This window comes from Armigeres subalbatus, chromosome 1, assembly GCF_024139115.2.
Source record: "Armigeres subalbatus isolate Guangzhou_Male chromosome 1, GZ_Asu_2, whole genome shotgun sequence".
Classification (NCBI taxonomy): domain Eukaryota; kingdom Metazoa; phylum Arthropoda; class Insecta; order Diptera; family Culicidae; genus Armigeres; species Armigeres subalbatus.
The window spans coordinates 248356727-248381899 of NC_085139.1; the positions used below are offsets into that span (position 1 = coordinate 248356727).

Sequence of the window (25173 nt, forward strand, 5' to 3'; positions counted from 1 at the left end):
CATGTCAAATACTGTCAAATGCTTTCTCTATATCAAGAAGAGCAACTCCAGTCGACTATAGTTCAGATTTGTTGAGCTGAATCAAATTCGTAACTCTTAATAACTTATGAGTGGTTGAATGCCCATGGCGAAAACAAATGGCTCATGAACAAACCTAGAATTGTCATTAATATAAACCATCATTCTATTTAAAATAATCTTTTCAAACAGTTTGCTTATTGAAGATCAAACTGATTGGGCGATAACTAAAAGCCTCAGCTGGGTTTTTGTCCGGCTTCAAAATTGGAACAACTTTTGCGTTTTTCCATTTATCTGTGAAGTACGCCAATTGAAAACATTTGTTAAAAAAATTAACCAAAAAGGATAAACAGGAAGAGAGGAAGAAGGAGGAAGGAAGTTTTTTGATAAGTATGTAGAAAATACCATCATCAACCGGGGCTTTCATATTTTTAAATTTTCTAGTAATAGATCTCACTTCATCCAAGTTAGTTCCCAACGAAGGGTCAAAAACATTCTCTTGATTGAGAATGTCTTCGAAGCTCCGTGTAACCTGATCCTTAATTCGACTAGTGAGACCGTGAGACCTAGACTAAAATTATGGGCACTCTCTAACTGCTGAGCAAGTTTTTGAGCATTTTCGCCATTTGGTAATAAAATCTTATTAGCGCTGGAATTGGCTTTTGAGGTTTAGCGCTGAAATGTTGAACTGTTGAAATTAAAATAGCTTCGGGTAGTATTAAAAACTTCCTTCAGCAAAGAGAAAATAGAGCCACACAGCACGAAAACACAATGCGGTCTGAAATCTTATTTTTGTTTTCTTCGGGTTTGGCCGGTTGTTGATTTCAACCATTTCAACGATTTCAACACGCTGTAGCCAGGGTTGGTCCATCGCTGGTTTTATTTTGGCGGGCACCACTGCACGACGCATGAGTGGCGTTTATTTTTATCTGCACGCTCCACTGCGACCGTTTGCTTTGGGTATCTATCAGTGTTTTGGTTTCAGTCTTGATTCAGCTTCGATCAGAGCAACAACAGAGCATAGTGATTGATAAGTGTTCTAATTAAATTCATATGTTTTGTTGATATCGCGCAGTAGTATAGTGTGTACCCTAATAAATTTAGTGCCGGTTTAACCTCCCCAAAACTGCTGTGAAAATGATGAAGAGAGGCACCAGCTTGTCCCCGGTTAATCATATCCTAAAGAAATCCAGACTGGATTGTGGTGAGTGAAAGCACGCTGCTGTACCTACTGTTTATAAGTATCGCTACATCGTATTTATTCATTACCCTTTTGGGGCTTCGACGATGAAGTCTTCTACAACGGGTGGACAGGGTGAAGGATCTGCATATGGATGTAAACAAGTTTTGTATTTTATGTGCGCTCAGCAATGGGTCGATGATGCGCGATTATGCACATAAATACAACATTTGTAATATTGATAATTTACTAGGTATTCGATTGGAGCAATCAATATTGCGATGTTTTAAAATCCAGCCAGTTTTGTCTTTCTCGTAAACTTAAGTCACTAAAGGTATAAAAATGCTACTGGATCACTTCAAAATCGATGTTTTTGTAGAGGGTTCGGAGATCCGTAGTGTTATATATGTAACAACAACTCAGCTCGGCGAATTGAGGTGATTATGATTAGGGTCTTAAGCGCGTATGTACAAAAAAAATGGGGGAGCTTTAGTATTGAGTATTATCTGATTTGTTGGCGACATTCAACGGAACTATTTATTCATTATTGAAGATGTTGACAAATAAGTCAAATAAAAAAGTCAAGACACGACCGCCCGACGTAAACTACTCAAAACAGATTATAAGATAGTTCATGAACCAACTGGTGACCCAAAATTAAGAAATACCGGCGCCCCGGCCGTGTCCGAATGCAGGTAAATTAAGGAATGGGTAGGAAAATGTTGACATGATACTCGCATTAATAGAAGCCGACGAGTTATCTGCACTTCCAAGAGTAATCACTGGAATAAGCGATTATTGGAGTAAGGATGTAGCGTGGTTCGTTTTGGTAAACGATATGCCGCGTGCACAAAACAACAAAATAACGAGAGTTTCGAGACCGTTTTTCACATCTAAGTCATGTTTGATCGTGCACTAATTAATTAACTTTTCGACCGGAAGGAAGGAATAAAAATAATAAAAAAAGAAAAAAATAACGCGAGTCTCGAAACCGTTCTGCACATCCAAATCATGTTCGATAGCGATCAAATGCTTTGGAGTGTTTCATGTAAATTTAAGGGGTGCAGTTAAATGGTCCGATAACCTTGTTTACTGTTGATAATAAAAAGTTTTAATAATGAAAAATTGGTGGCGATTATTCGAGTCTATTGATATAAAACTTAAAAAATCATTAAAAGATTAAGGCGTTATAAGCGATTAAAATCTCACATGATTTCACGACGGTGCTGAATTTTGAAGTACATTTAGAAATAATTACAATAATAACAAGAAAACAATTAACTAGTAAATAAATATATAACAAATTCGGCTACTGTTACAAGGTCAACCACGCCTGGTATAATACCGCTAGCAGCTCAGCGTTTCCATATATATGCCTAGATCCCATGTGCATACTTCACCTTTTAAATAAGACTAATGTGGATATTCTAGGTTCTCCAAATTGTACGGGAGTTGAGTTCAGTTGATCTACCAGGTCAGCTACGCCTGGAATCAAACCGATAGCAACCCAGTGTGTTTATATAAGTCTTTGGAGCCTTTGTGAATGATTCACCATTCAAATAAGTCAAATGCAGATGTTCTAGGTTGGTCTATCAGGTCAACTACTAGTAGTTCTAAATGAACTATTTCTTTGAGAAAATGGGTTTGTGACATTTTTGGCAAAAATGGAATTTTTATGTAAAAATTACGTATTCTAATGAAAAAAGTAAAAAAAATAATTAGGGAATAAATAAGATATAAAAAATATTCAAATAATATTTCGAAATACACGTATGTACTTTGAAAAGCGATTGTAGAGCACTGTTTGCAGTTTCCGAACTAAAAGAGCCCCAGAGCGTTAAGTTTTGCTAATTACTACTGACATGTAAAAATAAACGATTTGCCGTTTAATCAAAGTTAATTGCCTATGTTCCGGATATTAAACCACCCGACTCGGACATTAATTTACAATGTTCTGAAAACTCAGATGTGAATATGTGCATTATGTGGAGGATTTTGATTTGAAAAATGGATTAAAGGTAACCACTTTCCCTTCGATGGGACTCGAACCCACGACCCTCAGTACACTAGACCCTCAGTACGCTGTTTCTAACGAATTTTGTTATAAAAAAATAATGTAACATAATAACATATGTTGATATAATTTTTAAATGACCTTCTACTCGGGTAACTTATTTGAATAGTACATTTGTTATGTTTCTAGGGCTGTAGGACAAAAGGTCGAAGGTCAAAAGATCGAAGGGACAAAAGGTCGAAGGGACAAAAGGTCGAAGCAAAAAAACTGCGTCAAAAGGTCGAAAGGTGCTTCGTTCTTATTTTTTCTCCTTTTTACCTTCTATTTTCTTCCTTCTTTATTTTTCCTTCCTCGTTCTTCCTTCTTAATTCATTTGTTTCCTTTCTTCCATTATCCTTGCTTCTTTCTTATTTCTTGCTTTTTTCTTCCTTCTTCCTTCCATATTTTACTTTTCTTTTCTCTAACCTTTTTTCTATGTTCTTTCTACTTTCATTCTTTTTTTCCTTCTTCTTTCTTCCTTCTTTCCATCTTCTTTCTTCCTTATTTTTTTCTTGTGTCTTCTTCCTTCTTTCTTTCTTTCTTCCGTCTTTATTCCATCTGTCTTCCGTCTTTCCTCCTTCTTTCTTTTTCTTCCCTTCTTCCCTTTTTCTTTCTTCCTTCCCATTTGCTTGCTTCTTCTTTCACCTTTTGTCCTTTCGACTTATTGTCCATTCGATCTTTTGTCCTTTCGACCTTTTGACCCTTCGACCTTTTGTCCTTTCGACCTTTTGACCTTCGACCTTCGATCTTTTGACACAGATTCGTTCCTAGAGATTTAGATGGGCATGCTTGGCACGGTTTGATACCGGCCATAGTTGACCTGTACCTACTTGATCTGGTAAACCAATTGATCTCGACTCCCGAATAATTAGGAGGACCAAAAACATCTGCGCTGAACTTATTTGAATGGTGAAGCATTCGCAAGGGCTTTAGGAACACACTGGGTTGCTATCGGTTTGATGCCAGGCGTAGTTGACCTGGTGGACTAATTGAACTCAACTGACGAACAATTTAGAGACTTTTGAATATCTGCTTTGGACTTATTTAAATGCATTCACAAGGCGCGGTATTCGGAAGGGCTCTAGGGTATGGACATATTGGATTACCATCGTAAGGGGTGACAATGGTTCAAATAGGATTGAGAATGGGTCACTGTTTCAACCACAACCAATGCTTGCAGAATAGATGGAATGTATCTGAGGGCAAGAAGACTAAATTATAAGAGACCTTTTTGAACGATTTTGCTCTACGACCTCCAGACTGCCAGTGAGAGCGATGACCCATTGTCACCCCCGATGGCGGTACTGTAGGTCCATATACAATTTTCATTTGTTTAGATCACTTGCATAACAATCTTCCAGAGGTATTGGAGGCCTTATGATAGTTCTTGTTACATTATTTGTTACATTAATTGAATTATATTGAAGAACCATGTTCAGACGGGCTGATAAACGGACCATTAAATCGTCAAATATGACCAGTTATATATGACACATTCTTCGGACAGGTCCACCGGAGCACCAATTTTTCAAACTCAATTTTTGACATTATCTATGTGTTTCCCTTATTTTCAAATACCTAAATCATCAAATAAAATATTTGGTACGATAATAGTTTGGCGAAAAATAAGTTTTTTACTAACAATTAGTATAATTGATAATAATGAAGAGTGACGGCTGTTTAGACATATTTTCCCAAATTGACTGTAATTTGGGTTCTGAAGCATCAATTTGCACTCTGCTCTCACCTATTCAAAGATGAAAAAGTATAGAATCAGTACCCAATGCAAAATTTTATTTAAAATTGTAAGAAACCTGAATGTTGTTCAAGTGAAATTTGTCACAAAAAAGCGTTGTAACGTCACGAAAAATTGACTGTTTTAAATTATCTGAGAAGTACATACAAGCCATGATTTTCAAATTTCGTATGCTCTTTGTACTCGAAAAAAGCTTTGTTTTGGTGGTAATAGAAATTAAATCGGTGGTAAATAGCCTGAGTTTCACCTAGGTGAAGTTTGCGTTGTAACGTCACGGAAAAAAATCCTTATAAAGCCTACGGAGCTTGTAAGATATCCGAACAAATTGGCTCAATTTGTGTTCAGCCACAGGCAACATAAATACAGAAAGCAAAATTTCAATCGATGTGACATAGGGTGAAGTAGTATTTCGGCGGCATTACCCATTTCAGTTAGTATATGCAGGACAAATAAAAAATTTGTTGAATTATTTTCTAAAGTAATTAATGTGGGTACTAACATGAATACACAACACAATACTTATTTTTATACGTTAAATACATGATAAAAGATATTTTCCCACAGTAAATTTAGCTATATTGACTTCATGAAATTAAGAAAATAATTGGGATGTATTCACCTGTCATAAGACAAGTTAGTACTAAACAATTCATTTCTCTACGGCCATCTTCAGTGTCTTGTACTTGACTCGACTTAAGGCTTACAGGCTTGAGGTTGAAATACGTAGCTGTAAAGATTACAACGTGGTGGAATTAAATGAAAGTCGACTCTCTACATCTCGATGTTCTATATCTCGATATCTCTCCCTATGTCGATGGTTTCCTCAGTCCCTTCAACCTACATACATTTGGGCTTTCTACATCTCGATAACCTCCCTATCTCGATATATCTCTATCTCGATGTGTTCTGATCATATTTTGTTCAGGATTCACTCTCCTTACTTACTTGATACTTGATGGGCTACAGCTCTTCGATGAGCCTACGCCGAATGGAGTATCCTTCTCCACTGGACTCGATCCTGGGCCAATCGCTTCCAGTCGCCCTGAACATTGAGCGCCCTCAGGTCCTCTTCAACTGCAAAAAGCCATCGTGTACGCGGCCTTCCACGAAGCCTGCGGCCTCTTCCGGGTTCTCTACTAAATATTATCTTCGCTTGACGTTCTTCCGGCATACGAGCAACGTGACCAGCCCACCGTAGTCTGCCGTGTTGTATAAGCAGCCCTTTATACACCTAGTACAATTCGTGATTCATGCGACGCCGCCAGATACCGTTCTCCTGTTTACCGCCGAGTATTGTCCGCAGCACCTTACGCTCAAACACTCCGAGAGCTCTCCGATCAGCCTCCTTTAACGTCCATGTCTCATGGCCGTATAAAGCCACCGGAAGAATCAGAGTAGTATACAGCGCGAGTTTTGTTTTCGTTTGCAGACTACGGGACTTAAGCTGGTTACGAAGTCCGTAATAAGCCCTATTTGCAGCTGCAATACGCCTTCTTACCTCGCGGGTAACATCATTATCGCACGTCACTAATGTTCCAAGATACACAAATTCTTCTACCACTTCAAATTTTTCACCATCCAGCACTATTTCGCTACCACCACCACTAATGAACCCACGTTGATTGCCAGCGACCATGTACTTCGTTTTGCTGGTATTGATCGTGAGCCCAATCCTCGCTGTCTCCCTCTTAAAAGGCGCAAAAGCCTTTTCCACGGCACGGCGATCAATTCCGATAATATCGATATCGTCCGCAAATCCCAGGAACATATGCGATTTTGCGATAATGGTACCGCTTCTTTGCACACCAGCTCACCTAATCGCTCCCTCGAGCGCTATATTGAACAGTAGGTTCGAGAGTGCATCACCCTGCTTTAATCCATCTAAGGTAACAAATGACGTCGATATTTCATCCGCAACCCTTACACTTGATTTCGATCCGTCCAACGTTATACGAATCAGCCGTATCAGTTTCGCCGGAAAACCATGTTCAAGCATAATTTGCCATAATTCATTCCGTTTCACTGAATCGTACGTCGCCTTGAAATCAATAAACAGATGATGTGTCTGCAAGTTGTACTCCCGGAATTTATCAAGGATTTGTCTCAGGGTAAACATTTGATGCGTCGTTGATCGGCCCTAACGAAAACCTGCTTGGTATTCGCCGACGAAGGACTCGTCATGCGGTGTCAATCTGTTGAACAGAATACTAGACATAATTTTGTACGCCGAATTAAGGTGGGTTATTCCTCGGTAATTGGCGCACTCCAGTCTGTGCCCTTTCTTAAAGAGAGGGCAAATGAGGCCGTCCAACCAGCTAGCAGGCATTTCCTCGTCTTCCCATATTTTCGACACAATATGGTGCAGAACTTCATAAAGCTGCTCACTGCCATGTTTGAGAAGTTCAGCCGGGCTGGTCCTTCCCCGCAGCCTTATTGTTTTTCAACTCTTTGACAGCTTTTTTAACCTCATCTAGTGTAGGTAACTCCACAGCTTGTCCATCGTCGCTAATATTTATTCTGTTCACCGATGCACCCTCACTTCCGTCATTCAACAAAGTCTCGAAGTGTTACTTCCACCTGGCAGCCACTTCAGTTTTATCTGTCAGCAAATTCCCTTGGTCGTTGCACATGACGGGAGATGGCCCTGTCTTTCTCCGCACGCCACTGACAGACTCATAGAACCTCCGCATATCGGTCTGCTCCATTTTTTTCCTGCGCCTCACTAATAACTTGTTCTTCGTACTCTTTTTTCTTCCTGCGGTGGGTTCGTTTTTCGGCTGCTCTTGCTTCTTTGTACCGATCTCTATTCGATCGGGTACCTGACACCAACATCCGGCTTCTGGCAACGTTCTTCTCGTCTGTCACTCTCTGACACTCCACATCGAACCAACCCGTCCTGGGTCGCCTCTGTGCAGTGCCTACCACTTCTCGTGCTGTTGTGCTCACCGCTCCATGGATCGACTCCCATAGATCGTTGATGTTGTCGCTAACGTTGATTGCACTTATCCGTTCGTTGAGCTTCTGGCGGTACTCAGCCGATACTCCTTCCGCCGACAATCGCTGGATATTGTAACGCATCGTTCGCTGTGATCTTTCGTTTGATACAGTTGACAACCGTGATCGAATTTTACTGACAACGAGGTAGTGATCAGAGTCAATGTTCGGCCCTCTGAATGTCCGCACATCGATAACATCCGAGAAATGGCGCCCATCCACCAGAACATGGTCTATCTGGTTGCAAGTTTCACCATTTGGGTGTCTCCAGGTGTGCTTTCGGATGTTCTTTCGTGCAAAGTAGGTGCTACTGATGGCCATCCCTCTGGCAGCAGCAAAATTTACTAGCCGTAGGCCGTTGTCATTGGTAGCGGAGTGAAGGCTCTCCCTACCGATTATGGGACGAAAAAGTCCTCTCTACCGACCTGAGCGTCAGCGTCTCCGATAACAATTTTCACGTCATGCTTTGGGCACTCTCCATAGGCTTTATCAAGACATTCATAAAACGTGTCCTTCACGTCGTCGGATTTATCGTTTGTCGGTGCGTAAACGTTGATTAGGCTGTAATTGAAGAATTTGCCACGTATCCTCAACACACAGATTCGTTCGCTAATGGGTTTCCACCGCATCACTCGGTTCATCTGCTTGCCCATCACTACGAAACCAACTCCATGCTCTGCTTCTCTCCGCCGCCGCTGTGATAGATGTTATACTTGAATGCAGTGTTGGTCGTGGGGTCCACGGCTCGGAATTCACGTTCTCCGGAACTAGGCCATCGGACTTCTTGTATAGCAGCCACGTTCACTCCAACTTTCTGCAGTTCGCGAGCCAGAAGGCTCACTCGTCCAGGTTCATTTAGGGTCCTGACATTCCAGGTACCGAGTTTCCAATCAAAGTCCTTATTTCGTTGCCGGGTCGGTTGCCAAAAATAACGTTCTCTTTATCTTCTATCTTCATTTTTCGTGGTATTTGAGAGGCTTCAGTAAGCTACCTTACTGGGATCGCGTTACCAACATAGCCCTGGTGGGGCTGCCACCTTAAGTATAGCTGACGCGATACAGCATTTCGTTAATCAGCCGCTGGGTACCAGGCAGACGGTGTTTGAGCCGCACCTCCTGGTGAACAGACGCTCGAGGCGTACCTTCTCATTCTAGCTGATGTCAGAAGGACAACTGTTGCGACGGATTTTTTCTGGCTCGAAAGAAACAGTTTTGACAGCAGTGTCCATTTCACACAGCTCCAAAGCTGAAATTTATTATGCAATTATGAATTATTATTGAACTTATTATCTATATGAAATAACTTACAAACTAGTTTCACTTCAATCCACGAGCCACAGTCTCCGTCGCCGTTCTAAACTATTCTAATTGAATCCTTTTGCCTCTGTATGGAAGTATGTGCATTAATTGATCATCCTGTGTTGCCAGTTTCACAAAATATTAAACTTCACTGAACACTCCCACCCGTGAAACTAGCAAAACGGGTCTATTGCGCATTTCTAAACTTCACTTGAAATCTGTTCCCTTATAAGTCCCGCCTGGATCAAAAGTTTTTGTTCTCCCAAAACGATCGACAATTTCTTTCACACTTTCCTTCAATACGCCAAATAAACTGCTTTGCTTTGAATCGTACGCCAAATCGTTCTTAGCTCCCTTATTCTGTGCGGCGGTGTATGAACTAATGTACTCATCCGAGCTCGTTCGATGGCCAGGACGGCGCACGGTTATCGTCGATGCATCTCTACGGCTTTGCAGCGCTTGACCTACCGGTTTAATTTCAATTTTCTTTTGCGATACGTACGTTTGTGTTTGATGAGTAGCAGTTTGGAGGGAATCTGCGGCACCAAAACAAAATTTGCTATCGAATTCATGGAGTGATTTTGTTTTGTCACTGAAATAATTTCGCTGTTTTTCTTCGTTCGCCGGTTTTTTGCAAGTGCTTTGCCCGTAATATTTTGATATTATTGCTGCCTTACGTGCACCAAATATTAAATCGATTTCCGTTGCCGCTCTCTCGTAATCCTCATTTAATTGTTTTAATTTGCACTCGTAATCCAGCCGGATTCTCTTCTTAATTTCTTCCTGTTGAGTCCGCTATGCTTTGTTCTGCTCCTCAAGCAGTACAAGCTTTCGTTTTAGCTCATCCATGGCGTGTCTTCCCCACTTCAGAGATAGTTTCTTTGGAGAATGTTGCGACGGATTTTTTCTGGCTCGAAAGAAACAGTTTTGACAGCAGTGTCCATTTCACACAGCTCCAAAGCTGAAATTTATTATGCAATTATGAATTATTATTGAACTTATTATCTATATGAAATAACTTACAAACTAGTTTCACTTCAATCCACGAGCCACAGTCTCCGTCGCCGTTCTAAACTATTCTAATTGAATCCTTCTGCCTCTGTATGGAAGTATGTGCATTAATTGGTCAACCTGTGTTGCCAGTTTCACAAAATATTAAACTTCACTGAACTGCACTACCAGCTAAGTACACAACCCTTAGCTGGCGGTCTTTTGTCATCGGACGACCCGTGGAAGCGTGAGATAAGGACTTGTGGGGACCAGAGCTCTGTTGGGCGCTCCTTCCTTGATGTCAACCCACCATTTTGCAGCACTCTCCTTAGGTCGATGTTAAAAATTTTAGGCTACTAGACCATCTTTGGACAATAACAAACACATCAATAACAGGAAACGACATTTGTTTTGTTGTCGTTTTCATAGCAACGAGCTTTTTCGGATCTAGTACCCATTCTAATTTTACTACCATTTCTCGAACTCTCAGAAGAAGCCATAAAATCGTGAACGACTGCATGCGACTACTTCGATCAATATATAAAAAAATGAAACAAATCAATAAATAAACTGTCGTAATCCATCTGATCTAGGTAGATCTATCTTTAGGTATGAAAGGTCTATTCTAAAATCTCGATGAGCTCATTCGGTTTCCCCGTGTCGAACGATTTATATTCTAAAATATCGAGTACACGAACATACATATTCAACTAGACCTCGGCCAGGTTTTTGAAATTTGTTCTGCTGAAATAAATACCGCCCGCAGAGGTCCAAAGGTACCAGCTTAGTTAGGAACATAGTGCTATGCAACCATCAATGTAAGATTTCATGATGTAGAAGTCTGGGCGTTAGTAAGTCGTTGCGGCAGTATCCATAGCCTCCCGGGGCCTAGAAACCACAAACCGCATTGAAGTGACTATGTGCTTTTATGCGTCTGATACCACCTAGAAAAAAATATAACATTTCTTCAACGATAGTGTTGATAAACGGTGTACTTATCAGATAACTAATGTTAGATTTCTTGAAGTATCTTGTATTTCACGTGGAATAGACAATCTATATATACAATTTTTCAGAACTAGTTCTGCTATTGCAGTTACCTTCAAACAGTTTGGCGTTTGAAAACCCAAGTATCAAAGCGATCGTACGGAATATGAAGTCTAATTATACACACTTCCTTATTCTATTATAATAGAATTTATCAGATTTCAAATGTATTTTTTAAATAAAATTTTCAATTTCAGTTGTGCCGCAATTTTAACATAAGATCAAACACTGTGTATTATGCTCGAACGATCAGTTTTTTGCTTCTACTCGGTGGAATCTCACAAAGCAGCCAAAATATGTGCTCCAGTTTGCAAATTTGGACATTGGAATTAGCGCTTCGTGCCATTGATCAAAAATACGGATTTCATCTAATACATTATTGAACATTATATCTTTTTCATTTTGGAACAATACCATACTATACGGATCGAAACCTCATGTTAAAATTGATTTTAAAGTGGTATAATTTTTCGTGACGTTACAACGCATTAACAAACCTGTTTTTAGAGCACCTCGCGTTGTAACGTCACGAAATGTTGATGTCGTTAGTTCGTATTTTAGACATATTACCCCCTAGGGTCATTCATTATCCTCATATATTTGAAGGGTGTTCTTTATTTTTGAAGTAAAATAACGACCAGAGCAGAGAGTTAACCATGTTTAAGTCGAGGTACAAAATCACGAATTCACGCGCGTTGTAACGTCACGCAACAAATTGCATTCCAGAAAGCCATTTTCCTACACGTATACGGTGTTTATATCTATTCGATCCGAAATTTTGTAAGGATTCAGAATATGTAATGATATGCATATGTTTACTGATGTTTTATGCAAGTTTTCTTCAAAAAACCATTTAAGGGTACGTCAAAACGTTGTAACTTCACGCCGGAATGTGTATATGTATATATATAATTGCCCAAAATTGCATATTTTAGGCCACTTTTCAGAACCATTAAAAGGGAGGAGGGTGCAGAAGAGAGGGTTTGCATTTACATAAAAGTGTTAATATTCCCCTCGATTTTATTGAGCAGCAACTTTTAAAACCCTCCGTGATACATGTTTTTCAAAACTACAAGTTTGCCCTGGGTATTTACGAGTTAAGCTAATTTCTGAAAGAAAATTAAAATCGTCAAAAATTTGCATGGGACTCTTATGCGAATCCTGGCAGTATAGTCACCTTTACACAACCTCGTGCATCTTGATTCTCACTGAGTACATACTGTTTTGACTCAAATCCGAAACACGACTCATATTCCGAACACTCGCCTTTAAATGGCCATTTTGGCTTTATTCGTTTTATTTTTTCCATAGGATCTTAAATTCGTTTGTAATATTGATCCTCAGTATGCAACGAGTTGCAAAACTATGAGCTTTAATATGATAAATCGGGAACAAAATAGTCCAATTTGATTCGCTCCACATAATCGTTCTTGCCAAGAAAAAGTCAAGATGGTGCAGAAAAGAATCAAGTTTCCATGGTATCGCCCTTAGGTATTATTGCTTAAGAGTTTAGTAAAGAGTTAAAGACGCAACAAGATACCAACGATCAAATGGCGTCTATCACACAAGAATCCACTAAAATGTGATAAGAAAACCAATCAAATAAACCCTATTCCACGGTACTCCTTTCTTCTTTGTGGTTTGCCTCAATTTTGCCTCTAACTTATTTCTGTTCAGTTATTTACCTGCTGTCCATTAACGCGTATCGTCTGTTATCGATGAGATAAGAAATGCGTGTCGCCTGTGCACCATCATTCAGCTTCGCGAATACCGTACAAAATTAGAAACGAAGATGTTAAAAATATATTAGTAGCAATTAGTTTTGGTCCCCAGATGATAAACTAATCGTGTATGGCAGATATCATTCATGGAGAAACAAAGAAGATTAAATTGTGATATAATAAATGTTGGCTTATTTTTTCATTTGCAGTTTAAAATTCATTTTTGTTTTCTGTGTAGAGGGTACATTCACTAAATCCGAATGTTGTGAAATAGCATCAATAAGTGTGACAATTCACGAATCAAACAGAGTTCGATTATCGTACGTTCGTGCAAGGGGTTCAGTCGCACGATAGTATAGAAGTGAATCATTTAACGAGCTGAGCACGCAATAACCCTACAGTCTGCTTCAGTCTCGAGACGACTACGATCAGTGGCGAATGTATCTTCGCAGAATCACGCTCCAGCAGGTGATAACTTCGCTACAACGTGCCGGCTTTAACAGTAAGTGCTGAGTCATTTCTTAAAAGTTTACTGGGAAGGTCGAGGTTCTGCTAATTTGCACCAAACGCTATTTCGACTTTTCTTTGGTTGTGAACGCTTTTATACATTTATACATACATTTATTCATAACAAAGCGTGTATTTATCAATTACCTCACGATTTAATTAATTTAAGTTATTATGTGTAATATACTAATAATAACGAATTGTACACCGTGTGTAAAGAAAAGTACCGTAAAACGGGGTTTGATTGATAGTGCAAGCGACATATAGAATTTGTGCTAAAAAGTATTATTAGAGTAGGTAAAGCCCCATAAAGCGAATTAGATGATGTATGTAAGATGGTAATCATTTATTTCATAAAGACGAAACAGTATATTAATAATTGATAAAGTTCTAAATTGGGTTGACAAATGCGTTTTTGTGAGTCAGCGGAAAGAGAACGTATTGACTAAAATAAAAACTCCCCCTAAAAAATAGAAACTTCCCATAAAAAATTAGAAAATTGCTAATAAAGAAATCAGGGTAAAAATAAATATAAAATTTTCACAAATAAAACAGCAATTAAGAATTTTCCACAAAACAATAAGCAGTTTTAAAAGCAAAAATTACAATTATAAAAGAAGAATTTTCCATAAAAAAATCAAAATGTTCCACGAAAAAAATACAGAATTTCCATAAATAAATCAATATTATTATTGCTCATATTACAAAATTAGAATTAGCATTAGCATTGAGCAATTCGCACAAATTCGTGGGTGGTACAAGCCAAGACTATTGTATCAGAGTAGCATAAGTTTCATCCGTTGCCACAGATATTGATTTGGGATGAATCACTATCTTTTATATGGAAGCAATGCACTCTCCAATCCACACTCCAGTCTGCACACCGTATCGAATGACAACGGTCAACGATGCATAAACTTCGCAGCCTCCCGCGGAATGGTAGTCCGAAGCACCTTCTTTCCCCGCAAAAATATCCACAAGGCCACATGGAGATCACCTAACCAAGAAACGGAAAACCAAATCGACCACGTTCTAATCGACGGTAAATTCTTCTCCGACATCACGAACGTCCGCACTTACCGCAGTGCGAATATTGAATCCGACCACTACCTCGTTGCAGTATGCCTGCGCTCAAAACAACACGCGTCGAAGTCGGACGCCGCGGCTTAACATTGGGCGGCTACAAGACGGTAGACTAGCCCAAGGATACGCGCAGCAGCTGGAAGTGGCACTTCCAACGGAAGAGCAGCTAGGCGCTGCGTCTCTTGAAGATGGCTGGAGAGATATTCGATCCGCCATTGGTAGCACCGAAACCGCTGCACTTGGCACGGTGCCCCCGGATCAGAGAAACGACTGGTATGACGGCGAATGTGAGCAGTTAGTGGAAGAGAAGAATGCAGCATGGGCGAGATTGCTGCAACACCGCACGAGGGCGAACGAGGCACGATACAAACAGGCGCGGAACAGACAAAACTCGATTTTCCGGAGGAAAAAGCGCCAGCAGGAAGATCGAGACCGTGAAGAAACGGAGCAACTGAACCGCGCTAATAACACACGAAAGTTCTATGAGAAGTTAAACCGTTCACGTAAGGGCCACGTGCCACAGCCCGATATGTGTAAGGACATAAACGGGAACCTTCTTACGAACGAGCGTGAGGTGATCCAAAGGTGGCGGCAGCACTACGAAGAACACCTGAATGGCGATGTGGCAGACGAAGATGGCGGTATGGTGATGGACCTGGGAGAACGCGCGCAGGACATAATTCTACCGGCTCCGGATCTCCAGGAAATCCAGGAGGAGATTGGCCGGCTCAAGAACAACAAAGCCCCTGGGGTTGACCAACTACCAGGAGAGCTATTTAAACACGGTGGTGAGGCACTGGCTAGAGCGCTGCACTGGGTCATTACCAAGATTTGGGAGGAGGAAGTTTTGCCGCAGGAGTGGATGGAAGGAGTAGTGTGTCCCATCTACAAAAAGGGCGATAAGCTGGATTGTAGCAACTACCGCGCAATCACATTGCTGAACGCCGCCTACAAGGTACTCTCCCAAATTTTATGCCGTCGACTAGCACTAACTGCAAGGGAGTTCGTGGGGCAGTACCAGGCGGGTTTTATGGGCGAACGCTCCACCACGGACCAGGTGTTTGCCATTCGCCAAGTACTGCAGAAATGCCGCGAATACAACGTGCCCACACATCATCTATTCATCGACTTCAAAGCCGCATATGATACAATCGATCGGGACCAGCTATGGCAGCTAATGCACGAACACGGTTTTCCGGATAAACTGACACGGTTGATCAAAGCGACGATGGATCGGGTGATGTGCGTAGTTCGAGTTTCAGGGGCATTCTCGAGTCCCTTCGAAACCCGCAGATGGTTACGGCAAGGTGATGGTCTTTTGTGTTTGCTATTCAACATCGCTTTGGAAGGTGTAATACGAAGAGCAGGGATTAACACGAGTGGTACAATTTTCAATAAGTCCGTCCAGCTATTTGGTTTCGCCGACGACATAGATATTATGGCACGTAACTTTGAGAAGATGGAGGAAGCCTACATCAGACTGAAGAGGGAAGCTAAGCGGATCGGACTAGTCATCAACACGTCGAAAACGAAGTACATGATAGGAAGAGGTTCAAGAGAAGACAATGTGAGCCACCCACCGCGAGTTTGCATCGGTGGTGACGAAATCGAGGTGGTAGAAGAATTTGTGTACTTGGGCTCACTGGTGACTGCCGAAAATGACACCAGCAGAGAAATTCGGAGACGCATAGTGGCTGGAAATCGTACGTATTTTGGACTCCGCAAGACGCTCCGATCGAATAGAGTTCGCCGCCGTACCAAACTGACAATCTACAAAACGCTAATTAGACCGGTAGTCCTCTACGGACACGAGACCTGGACGATGCTCGTGGAGGACCAACGCGCACTTGGAGTTTTCGAAAGGAAAGTGCTGCGTACCATCTATGGTGGGGTGCAGATGGCGGACGGTACGTGGAGGAGGCGAATGAACCACGAATTGCATCAGCTGTTGGGAGAACCATCCATCGTTCACACCGCGAAAATCGGACGACTGCGATGGGCCGGGCACGTAGCCAGAATGTCGGACAGTAACCCGGTGAAAATGGTTCTCGACAACGATCCGACGGGCACAAGAAGGCGAGGTGCGCAGCAGGCAAGGTGGATCGATCAGGTGGAAGATGACTTGCGAACCCTCCGTAGACTGCGTGGTTGGCGACGTGTAGCCATGGACCGAGCCGAATGGAGAAGACTCTTATATACCGCACAGGCCACTTCGGCCTTAGTCTGAATAAATAAATAATGCACTCTCCAATAGTCGAAATTTGTCCTAGCCACGTCCTTGTGAATGCCAAGGAAGGGGAAGGATGGTTAGTTGGACACCTACTTAAAAAAATGCAGAGAACTCTACGACCTCTCATAGGTGCCACGGGATGTTTTGGAATTGTTAGTGTGGAAGGTTATAACAGTAGGAATCGTTTTGGTAGAACGTGAAACACAGAAAGAACTAGGGTAGAAATACAAAGTAGGAAGGAGACGAGCTTGGAATTGAACTCACGACCTCCTGCTTATGAGACAGAAGCGGTAGCCACCAGACCACCGAACTGCTTCTATTGCGTTCTAATATTACAAAATTTTCCACAAAATAAATATATTTTTTCCATAAAAAAATAAAAATTTTCCACAGAATGATCAATAAAGAGAAATAAAAAATAAAAAAAATTCCATAAAGAAATACAAAAAAGCAATCAACTGTGCTTTATTTTTTTCATAGGTGACCCCTTCTTTAAAAACATTTAAAGTGAATGTAAAATTTCATCAGCTTCATTGCTTTCTTGTGGAAATTTTTTTTGTGAAAATTTCTCTTTCTTTCTTTGTGGAAATTTTCTTATTTTTTTTATTGCTCTTTATGGAAAAAAAAATATTTTGGGGGATTTATTTATGGAAATTTTGTATTTTTTTCGTGGAACATTTTGATTTCCTTATGGAAAATTCTTCTCTTATAATTGCTTTTGCTTTTAAAAGTGCTTATTTATTTTTGTTTTGTGGAAAATCCTTAATTGTTTTTTGAAATTTTGTTTAATTTATTGCTTATACTCTGATTTCATTATTGGCAATTTCCGAATTGTTTATGGAAAATTTCTAATTTTTTATGGAAATTTTATTTTGCTGCCGTGTGGGTATGGATTACCCTACACTCCATATAATCTAAACGTTGTTTCCACCTGAATTCTCAGGTACATTTTACGTGCACACGTAACAGCAAATGCTTCAGAAAATTCAGGTGAAACTTACGTGTCCGGTGAATTAAATTCCAAATTCAGGTAGAACTTACCTGATTTGCACGTAGAATGAAAATTCTATCGAAAAATCAGGTAAAAGCTACGTGAATTTCAGGTGGAAAAAATCTACGTACATTTTCAGTTGGAAACAACATGCAGATTTTTTGGGTGTAGGGATCCTATATTAAGAGATGTGCGAATACTTTCCCAGACGATTTAGCAACGCTGTTACTTTCGTAAACAAACGCTGCCAGCACTAGCCGTGGCGCAAAATGTTGGAGCTCGAACATGACTTTGCGTATAATGAAATTTTCAGATTTTATCTAACGTCCAACACTGCATTATCACTAACTAACATCACTAACTAATGTAAAACAAATTGTTTAATCGACAAAACTTTTCGTAAAATCTTTTTCATTACAATCGCAGTACCTTTCAATCCTCAACAATAACAATGTTCATTTGGCTCAGATTCTGACAGCTCTCAATGCTCGATTGGCTCAAGATGGCCGCTTTCGCATATCTCCGAATGTAGGATCCCTAGACCCGTATTAATCTACAAGAGACTGGAAGTGCCCCATTAATAGGGTGACCATATGGTATCCTTGTTACAGTTGTGACATAAAATCCTACATTACATACCGAATAAACATTAAGGTTCCGCCAAACACATGTGATGCGACAGTCACGACGTGATTCTATCGCTTGGCGACAGCGATTCTGTCGCCGTTAATATGGAAGTGTAAATAGAACATTGCCTGCAGCGACCTAACGATAGAATCGTGGCGACTAGTTGTCGCCGTTGGGCTTTTCGAACCCAAGTGACGTCGAAGCTAAAGCTTAAAGAGTACGATGAGTAGTAGACCTGTGCGCCGCCGCCGACACTTATTGACGTACGCCGACGCTGATCAAGGTGTCGGCAACGCGCTATACGCCGATTGGCTCCACGCCGCCGTTTTTCACGCCGATAATTTGCCAACACAAAAATCACAGTATGTAGTGCGTTTGCATCTACCAGACCAAGGCAACCTATCAGGCATTGATTAAATAGCTGTTATACCTTTAGCAGATTTGTTTTTATCTCTATCACTTTTACCGGCATTGGCGTGTTAAATGCTAGGTCATCCAAGGATTTCTTGGCAACAGACCTACAAATCAACGAACTTAGCGATGAACTTCTAATCTCAGATGTAACTTTATGTGGAATAACCTCATTCTGGTCGCATTGGGTGGTTCATCTTTTTTTTAAGGTTTGAATGTTACATATCTTAATTGGTCTACAAGTCAACACTATGAAAGTTGAGTTTGGATTCCCAGTCTGGTAGGATTTTTTTAAACTTCCCTGAGCATGAAGTATCATTGTGATAGCCTCGTGATATGCGAATGCAAAAATGGTAACTTGGCTTCTGGAGCTGGAGCACGATGGGACGCGTGACCCATCAAATTGAACATTTCCTCCACTCCTCCTTGTACTTAAATTGTCAGAATTGTTCTAAAAAACGGGTTTAATTTATTTTTATAAAAAATTCCCAAAGAAATTTCTTGGTTTTCCTGAAATAATGTCCGAAGGACATCCTGGAGAAAGTTCTGAAGGATTAATTGAAGAAAATTCTTAGAGTTTTGAGGAATTTTTGGATGATTTTCTGGAGAAATTTCTAAAGGAATTCTTGGAGGAATGTCCAACAAAATTCTTAAAGAAATTTAAATTCTTTAAGAAATTCTTTAAGAAATTTAATGCAATTTCTTTAGGAGTTCTCTTGGAATTCGTACGAAGATATCCGAAATTTCGTCATAGAATTTTGGAAGCAAATGGCGGAGAAAAATCCGAAGGAAATACTAGATGAATATCCGAGGCAGAGTAGAGACACTTACGCGAAGATAGAGAGAATCTTTTTTCAACAGTGCGTGTAATCCAACATAAACAATAATGATAAACAATGCCCAAATAAATTTCTGGGTTTTCTTGAAATGTTTTCCGAAGGAAGTCCTGGAGAAAGTTCTGAAGGAATGAACCTGAAGAAATTGATTAGAGGAATTTCTGGATCTATCTTCGTAGTAATTTTTGGAGGATTTATTGAAAGAATCCCTGGAGAAAATTCAGAAGGAATTGTTGGAGGAAAATCCAAAAAAAATTTGAAGTAATTTGAGAATGTAGGTAATTTCTTTGGAAATTATATCTGGTATCTGATAATTCGTCCTACAATTTTGGGAACGAAATGGCTGAGGAAATTCCGAAAGAATTACTAGATGAATTTCCGAGGGAATGGAATGGAATTGTTAAAATAATTTTCGAAGGAATTTTTCAAAAGTATGTGTGTATGTACAGTTATCCATCATTCTGGCTTGAGTCTGCACCCAATATTACAGTCGAATTTAAATACCATTCTGCTTTCAATGCACTGCTGTATGAAGGGCAAAAAACGGAGGCGGCAGACCCGTAAGCAGATACACTTACGCGAAGCCCGCGGGATGTCCTTTCAACAATGTAATCTAACAGACTAATAAATAGATTCGCAATCCTTTTTGAGCTTTTCGAGGGGTGGCTTCTTTGAGGAAGGGCGCGTCAAATCCATTACAACTGTGGGGAGTGTACCCATCTACATTATTTCCAATTCCAAAAAGAATTTTAGAAGGAATTCCTGATGAAACTCCTGCAGTAAATTCCCAAGGAATTCTTGAGAATATCCGAATATCCGCAATCTCGATATTTTGGGAGTTTTTCTTGGCATGTAGTCTTGATTCTAGAGTCAAAACTGAGTTTGTTTCACTACTGTCCAGATTTTCGAAGAAATTCTTATAGAAATATATGAATTTCTATTTAAATTTCAATAGCTATTTGTTTGAAACATCCACTAAAAATCCTTCATTTAAAATTCTATTCGAAAATCTTTTCAGGTTCTCTTTTGGTTATGCCTTCAAGAATAGAGTTCCTCCAGGAATTTCTTCGAAAATCTCTTTAGAAAAGCAACAGGAATTAATATGGTTCATTCATCCAGGAAAGGCCTTTTATTTATTTTTCAGAAACTCCTTTGGAACTTCCTCCAGGAAGTCTTCAGAAAATTCCTTCAGTAAACTATATAAAATTTCTGCAGGAATATCTCCGGAACGAATCATAATATGGAGGAATTTCTAAAGGAATTTTCGAAGAAACTCCTGAGGGAATTTGAGTATTAAACTTATTTTCAATTAAAAAAACGTGTTTTAACATCGATTTAAATAAATAAATGAATTTACAAACGAAATTTCCGAAGATTTTCCAAATTCTTAGAGGAATTTCAAAATAAATTTTCGGAGAGCTTAACTTACTTATGGATCCTGTACACCTCCGGTGGTGCAAAGGGCCGACTTGAAAGATCTTCATCCTGAGCGTTGCCTGGCTATCGCTTTAACCTGTTGCCAGGTTAGATTTCGGTCGACTTCTTTTATTTCTTTATTGAGGCTTCGCCGCCATGAGCCTCTGGGTCTGCCTCTGCTGCGATCTCCCGCTGGGTTCTAGTCTAATGATTGTTTACAGATTTCGTTTCCGCCCCTACGTAGAATGTGGCCGACCCAGCACCACTTCCGATCCCGAATTTCGGCCTCTGGTGACAACGACGATGGAGCTCGTTGTTTGAGATCCAGTTGTGAGGCCACCAGGCCCGAATTATATACCGCAGGCATCTGTTAATGAACACCTGCAGCCGTTGAGTGTTCTCCACTGATACACACAATGTTTCGCTAGCGTATAACAGCACAGATTTTACGTTAGAGTTGAAAATTCGTATTTTGGTGCATTCACTTATCTGCCTGTTTTCCAGATATTTCTTAAACTCGCAAAGGCAGCCCTTGCTTTCTTGATCCGTGCGCCTATGTCGATCTTGGTACCGCTGTCTGACGCCATTTGGCTACCAAGATATTGGAAGCTTTCAACATTCTCCACTGGATTGCCCGGCTGTGAAACTGGAAGGAGTCACCGTGTTTACATCCAACGATTTGGTTTTGTTGACGTTGATGACTAAACCTGCCGAGGAGGAGCGCTCGGCAAGGTCGTTTAGCTTACTCTGCATATCAGAGCGCCGTTGCGCGAGGAGTGCAACGTCATCAGCCAATTCGAAGTCGTTTAGGTGCTCCATGGTTATAGGCTGCCATAACAGCCCGCGGTTTGGTTCACGGTCAATCGCATCTACCAGAATCTCGTCGATTACGATGAGGAACAGTAACGGTGATAGAATACATCCTTGCCTCACACTAGCTACGACCCGGATAGGGTCGGACAGGACCCCATTGTGCAGCACTCTACACGAAAAGGCCTCGTACTGTGCTTCGATGAGGCCGATGATTTTCTCAGGAACCCCTTGCGTCTCAGGGCGCCTCACATATTCTCGTGATTGAGACGGTCGAAAGCTTTTTCGTAGTCAATGAATACCAAGTAAAGGGACTCTTGGAATTTGTTGACCTGCTCCAGAATGACAATATGGTCCGTAGCGTGACAATATGGTCCACACAGGATCTTCCGGCACGGAGAGTCGCATCGATCTTCTCCTGAATCCGGGCTAGGATAATTTTGCACAGAACTTTGAGAACGGTACACAGCAACATAATGCCTCGCCAGTTATCGCATACAGTAAGGTCACCCTTTTTGGGCACCTTCACTAAGATACCTTGCATCCAGTCAACCGGGGAAGTTGCGGTGTCCCAGATAATACGAAATAAACGATGCAGTAGTTGAGCGGATGTCATGGGGTCAGCTTTGAGCATCTCGGGCTTTATTCGATTTCATGGTTTGGATGGCTGTTTGAATCTCTAGCAGTGATGGAGCTTCGGTATTGACGCGTGTTATACGTCGGATCCTAGGCAGATCATGCCGAGGTGGTGATGGCCTGGCTGGCACTTGAAAAAGTTGTTCGAAGTGCTCGAACCAGCGTTTCAGCTGGTCAGTTGGGCCGATCAAATTTCTCTGCTGGTATCGTTATCGGAGGTCGACAGTGAGTCCAAGTGCACGAATTCTTCAACCACCTCAATTTCGTCACCACCGTTACAAACTCGTGATGGGTGGCTCACGTTGTCCTCTCTTGAGCCGCTTCCTATCATGTACTTGTGTTGATGAGTAGTCCAATCCATTCGGGTGTTAATTATACTGCTGCCGCCACCTTTGGATCACCTCACGCTCGTTCGTAAGAAGGTTCCCGTTTATGTCCTTACACATATCGGGCTGTGGCATTTGGCCCTTCCGTTGGAAGTGCCACTTCCAGCTGCTGCGCGTAGTCTTGGGCTAGTCTACTGTAGTGTAGCCGCCCAATGTTAAGCCGCGACATTCGACATCAATGCGTGCGTACACCATCGAGAGTGTTGAGCGCAGATATACTGCAACGAGGTAGTGGTCGGATTCATTATTCGCACTGCGATATGTGCGGACGATCATGATGTCGGAGAAAAATTTACCTTCGATCAGAACGTGGTCGATTTGGTTTTCCGTTTATTTGTTAGGTGATATCCATGTGGCTTTGTGAATATTTTTGCGGGGAAAGAAGATGTTTCGGACTACCATTCCGCGGGAGGCTGCAAAGTTTATGCATCGTTGGCCGTTGTCGTTCGATACGGTATGCAGACTATCCGGTCCGATGACCGGTCTATACATTTCCTCCCTTCCTTCATGTACGTTCATGTCGCCGATGACGATTTTGACGTCCCGCAGTGGGCATCCATCGTATGTTTGCTCCAGCTGTGCGTAGAACGCTTCTTTCTCGTCGTCGGGTCTCCCTTCGTGTGGTCAGAGCACGTTGATGCTGCTATAGTAGAAGAAACGGCCTTTTATCCTCAGCTTGCACATCATTGGCTGCCACCCAATCCAGAGGCGACTCGTCCATATGTTCTACCTGTTCATGGAACAGGTAACCATTTTTAGTTCAGAAGTAGGAAACTTAATGTCCTTACAATTAATTTCTCTGCAATTATTTATTAGGGCAAATAATTACTCAGTGAAATTTTTAAACAAAGTATCACGTAATGATGGTTTAATATCTAACGAAACAAAATATTGCGTAGACAGATCAACTCAGACAAGATCAGCTAAATATGTGTTTCTCCGACGAATAACAGCACACCACATCACATAGAAAGCTTTTGACAGTCGTACGATTCATAAAGAACCAACCGCAGCGCTGTCAGAAGTAAAATTTAAAGCCTGCGCCGTGACGAAAGTTTTGAAATAATTTCCTCCTTGGTACATATGCTCACTCGTTCTCCGCGCGCGTAGAACCAGCGTGAGCGTTGCCAGCTTTCTTCGTTTCCTCACATCATCCTCTTTCGCATGCAACGCAGGCACGTTTAGATGAATGTTGTGCGTGCTATAGACTAACGCAAAATGAACTCCCCCAAGAAATTATGACGTATGAGCGGGTCGCATAATGAACGCAAAATGAACTTTTGTTCGAGAAGACGACCCGCTCAAATGTCAAAATCCATTGGGTGAGTGAATTTGATGAACTCCTGCATAAGTCTATGTGCGCAGGAGTTCAACCCGTTCGACGCGCTGCGAGAACAATCAACGACGCGACGTATCTTCGGTTAGACTCGGTCGGAGTGTCGGGCTGTGCTTTGCCGAAAGGCGCACCGCGCACGCTTTCGTTCATACTTCGATGATTGGGAACGGTTTGTTTTTCTCCTGATGATTATGCATCATAAAACAATTCAGCATCAAGAACAATATTAAATTAATGTTTGAGTTTTTAAAAAGAGACATCAAAATTTGATTATTATAAAATACTAGCGAAAGAAACCCAGCTTTACCCGGGTGTTGCAAATGTCACAATAAACTATTTGCAGCCCCGCACTCTAGATCAATTTCCGTGCGTTTGTATTGTTTTCCTCAACAGCTGACTCAAAATTGTATTCTAATGATTTTTTTACATTTCTCCGATATATTTACCATTTTTTTTGTATATACAAACCTTGCGGATCTCAAAACGAACCGATTAAGGAGCAAATCTTGCAAATCGGTCAACCCGTGCGCGAGGTAAATCGTCAGGAAGGAAACCTCATCTCATTTTTATTATATAGAAGAAGATTATAACATTGAATTATTTAATAATGTTTTTTTTTTCCAAATAATCAAAATCAATCAACATAGAAAAAAGGCATAATTTTCACTAAATTTGAAAAACTAAGTACCTAACTCTAAAACATTTCAGTGGACTCAATCTGGGGTCGCATCAAATGATGATACTAATAATGGTTAATTACATTTCCTTCATAACAACAAAATATGTGAGAGTTTTTAAATGCTAAGGGCGATAAGTCCTGCGCACCCGAATGGTGGAAAGAGCCGAT

At 40.9% G+C, this 25173-nt stretch overlaps 1 protein-coding gene across 2 annotated transcripts in view; it reads left to right on the forward strand.

The window, feature by feature from the left end:
* The first annotated feature begins 952 nt into the window (after nt 1–952).
* Nucleotides 953–25173, forward strand: part of LOC134206451 (sulfiredoxin) — a 29627-nt gene continuing 5406 nt past the window's right edge. The window contains exon 1 of one of the 2 annotated variants that reach the window (XM_062682168.1): nt 953–1222. In XM_062682168.1, coding sequence (XP_062538152.1) covers nt 1156–1222 — 67 coding nt within the window. In that variant the 5' untranslated portion in view covers nt 953–1155. Of the gene's footprint in view, nt 1223–13307; nt 13560–25173 lie in introns of those variants that run through there. The other variant, XM_062682170.1, reaches the window with a different exon arrangement.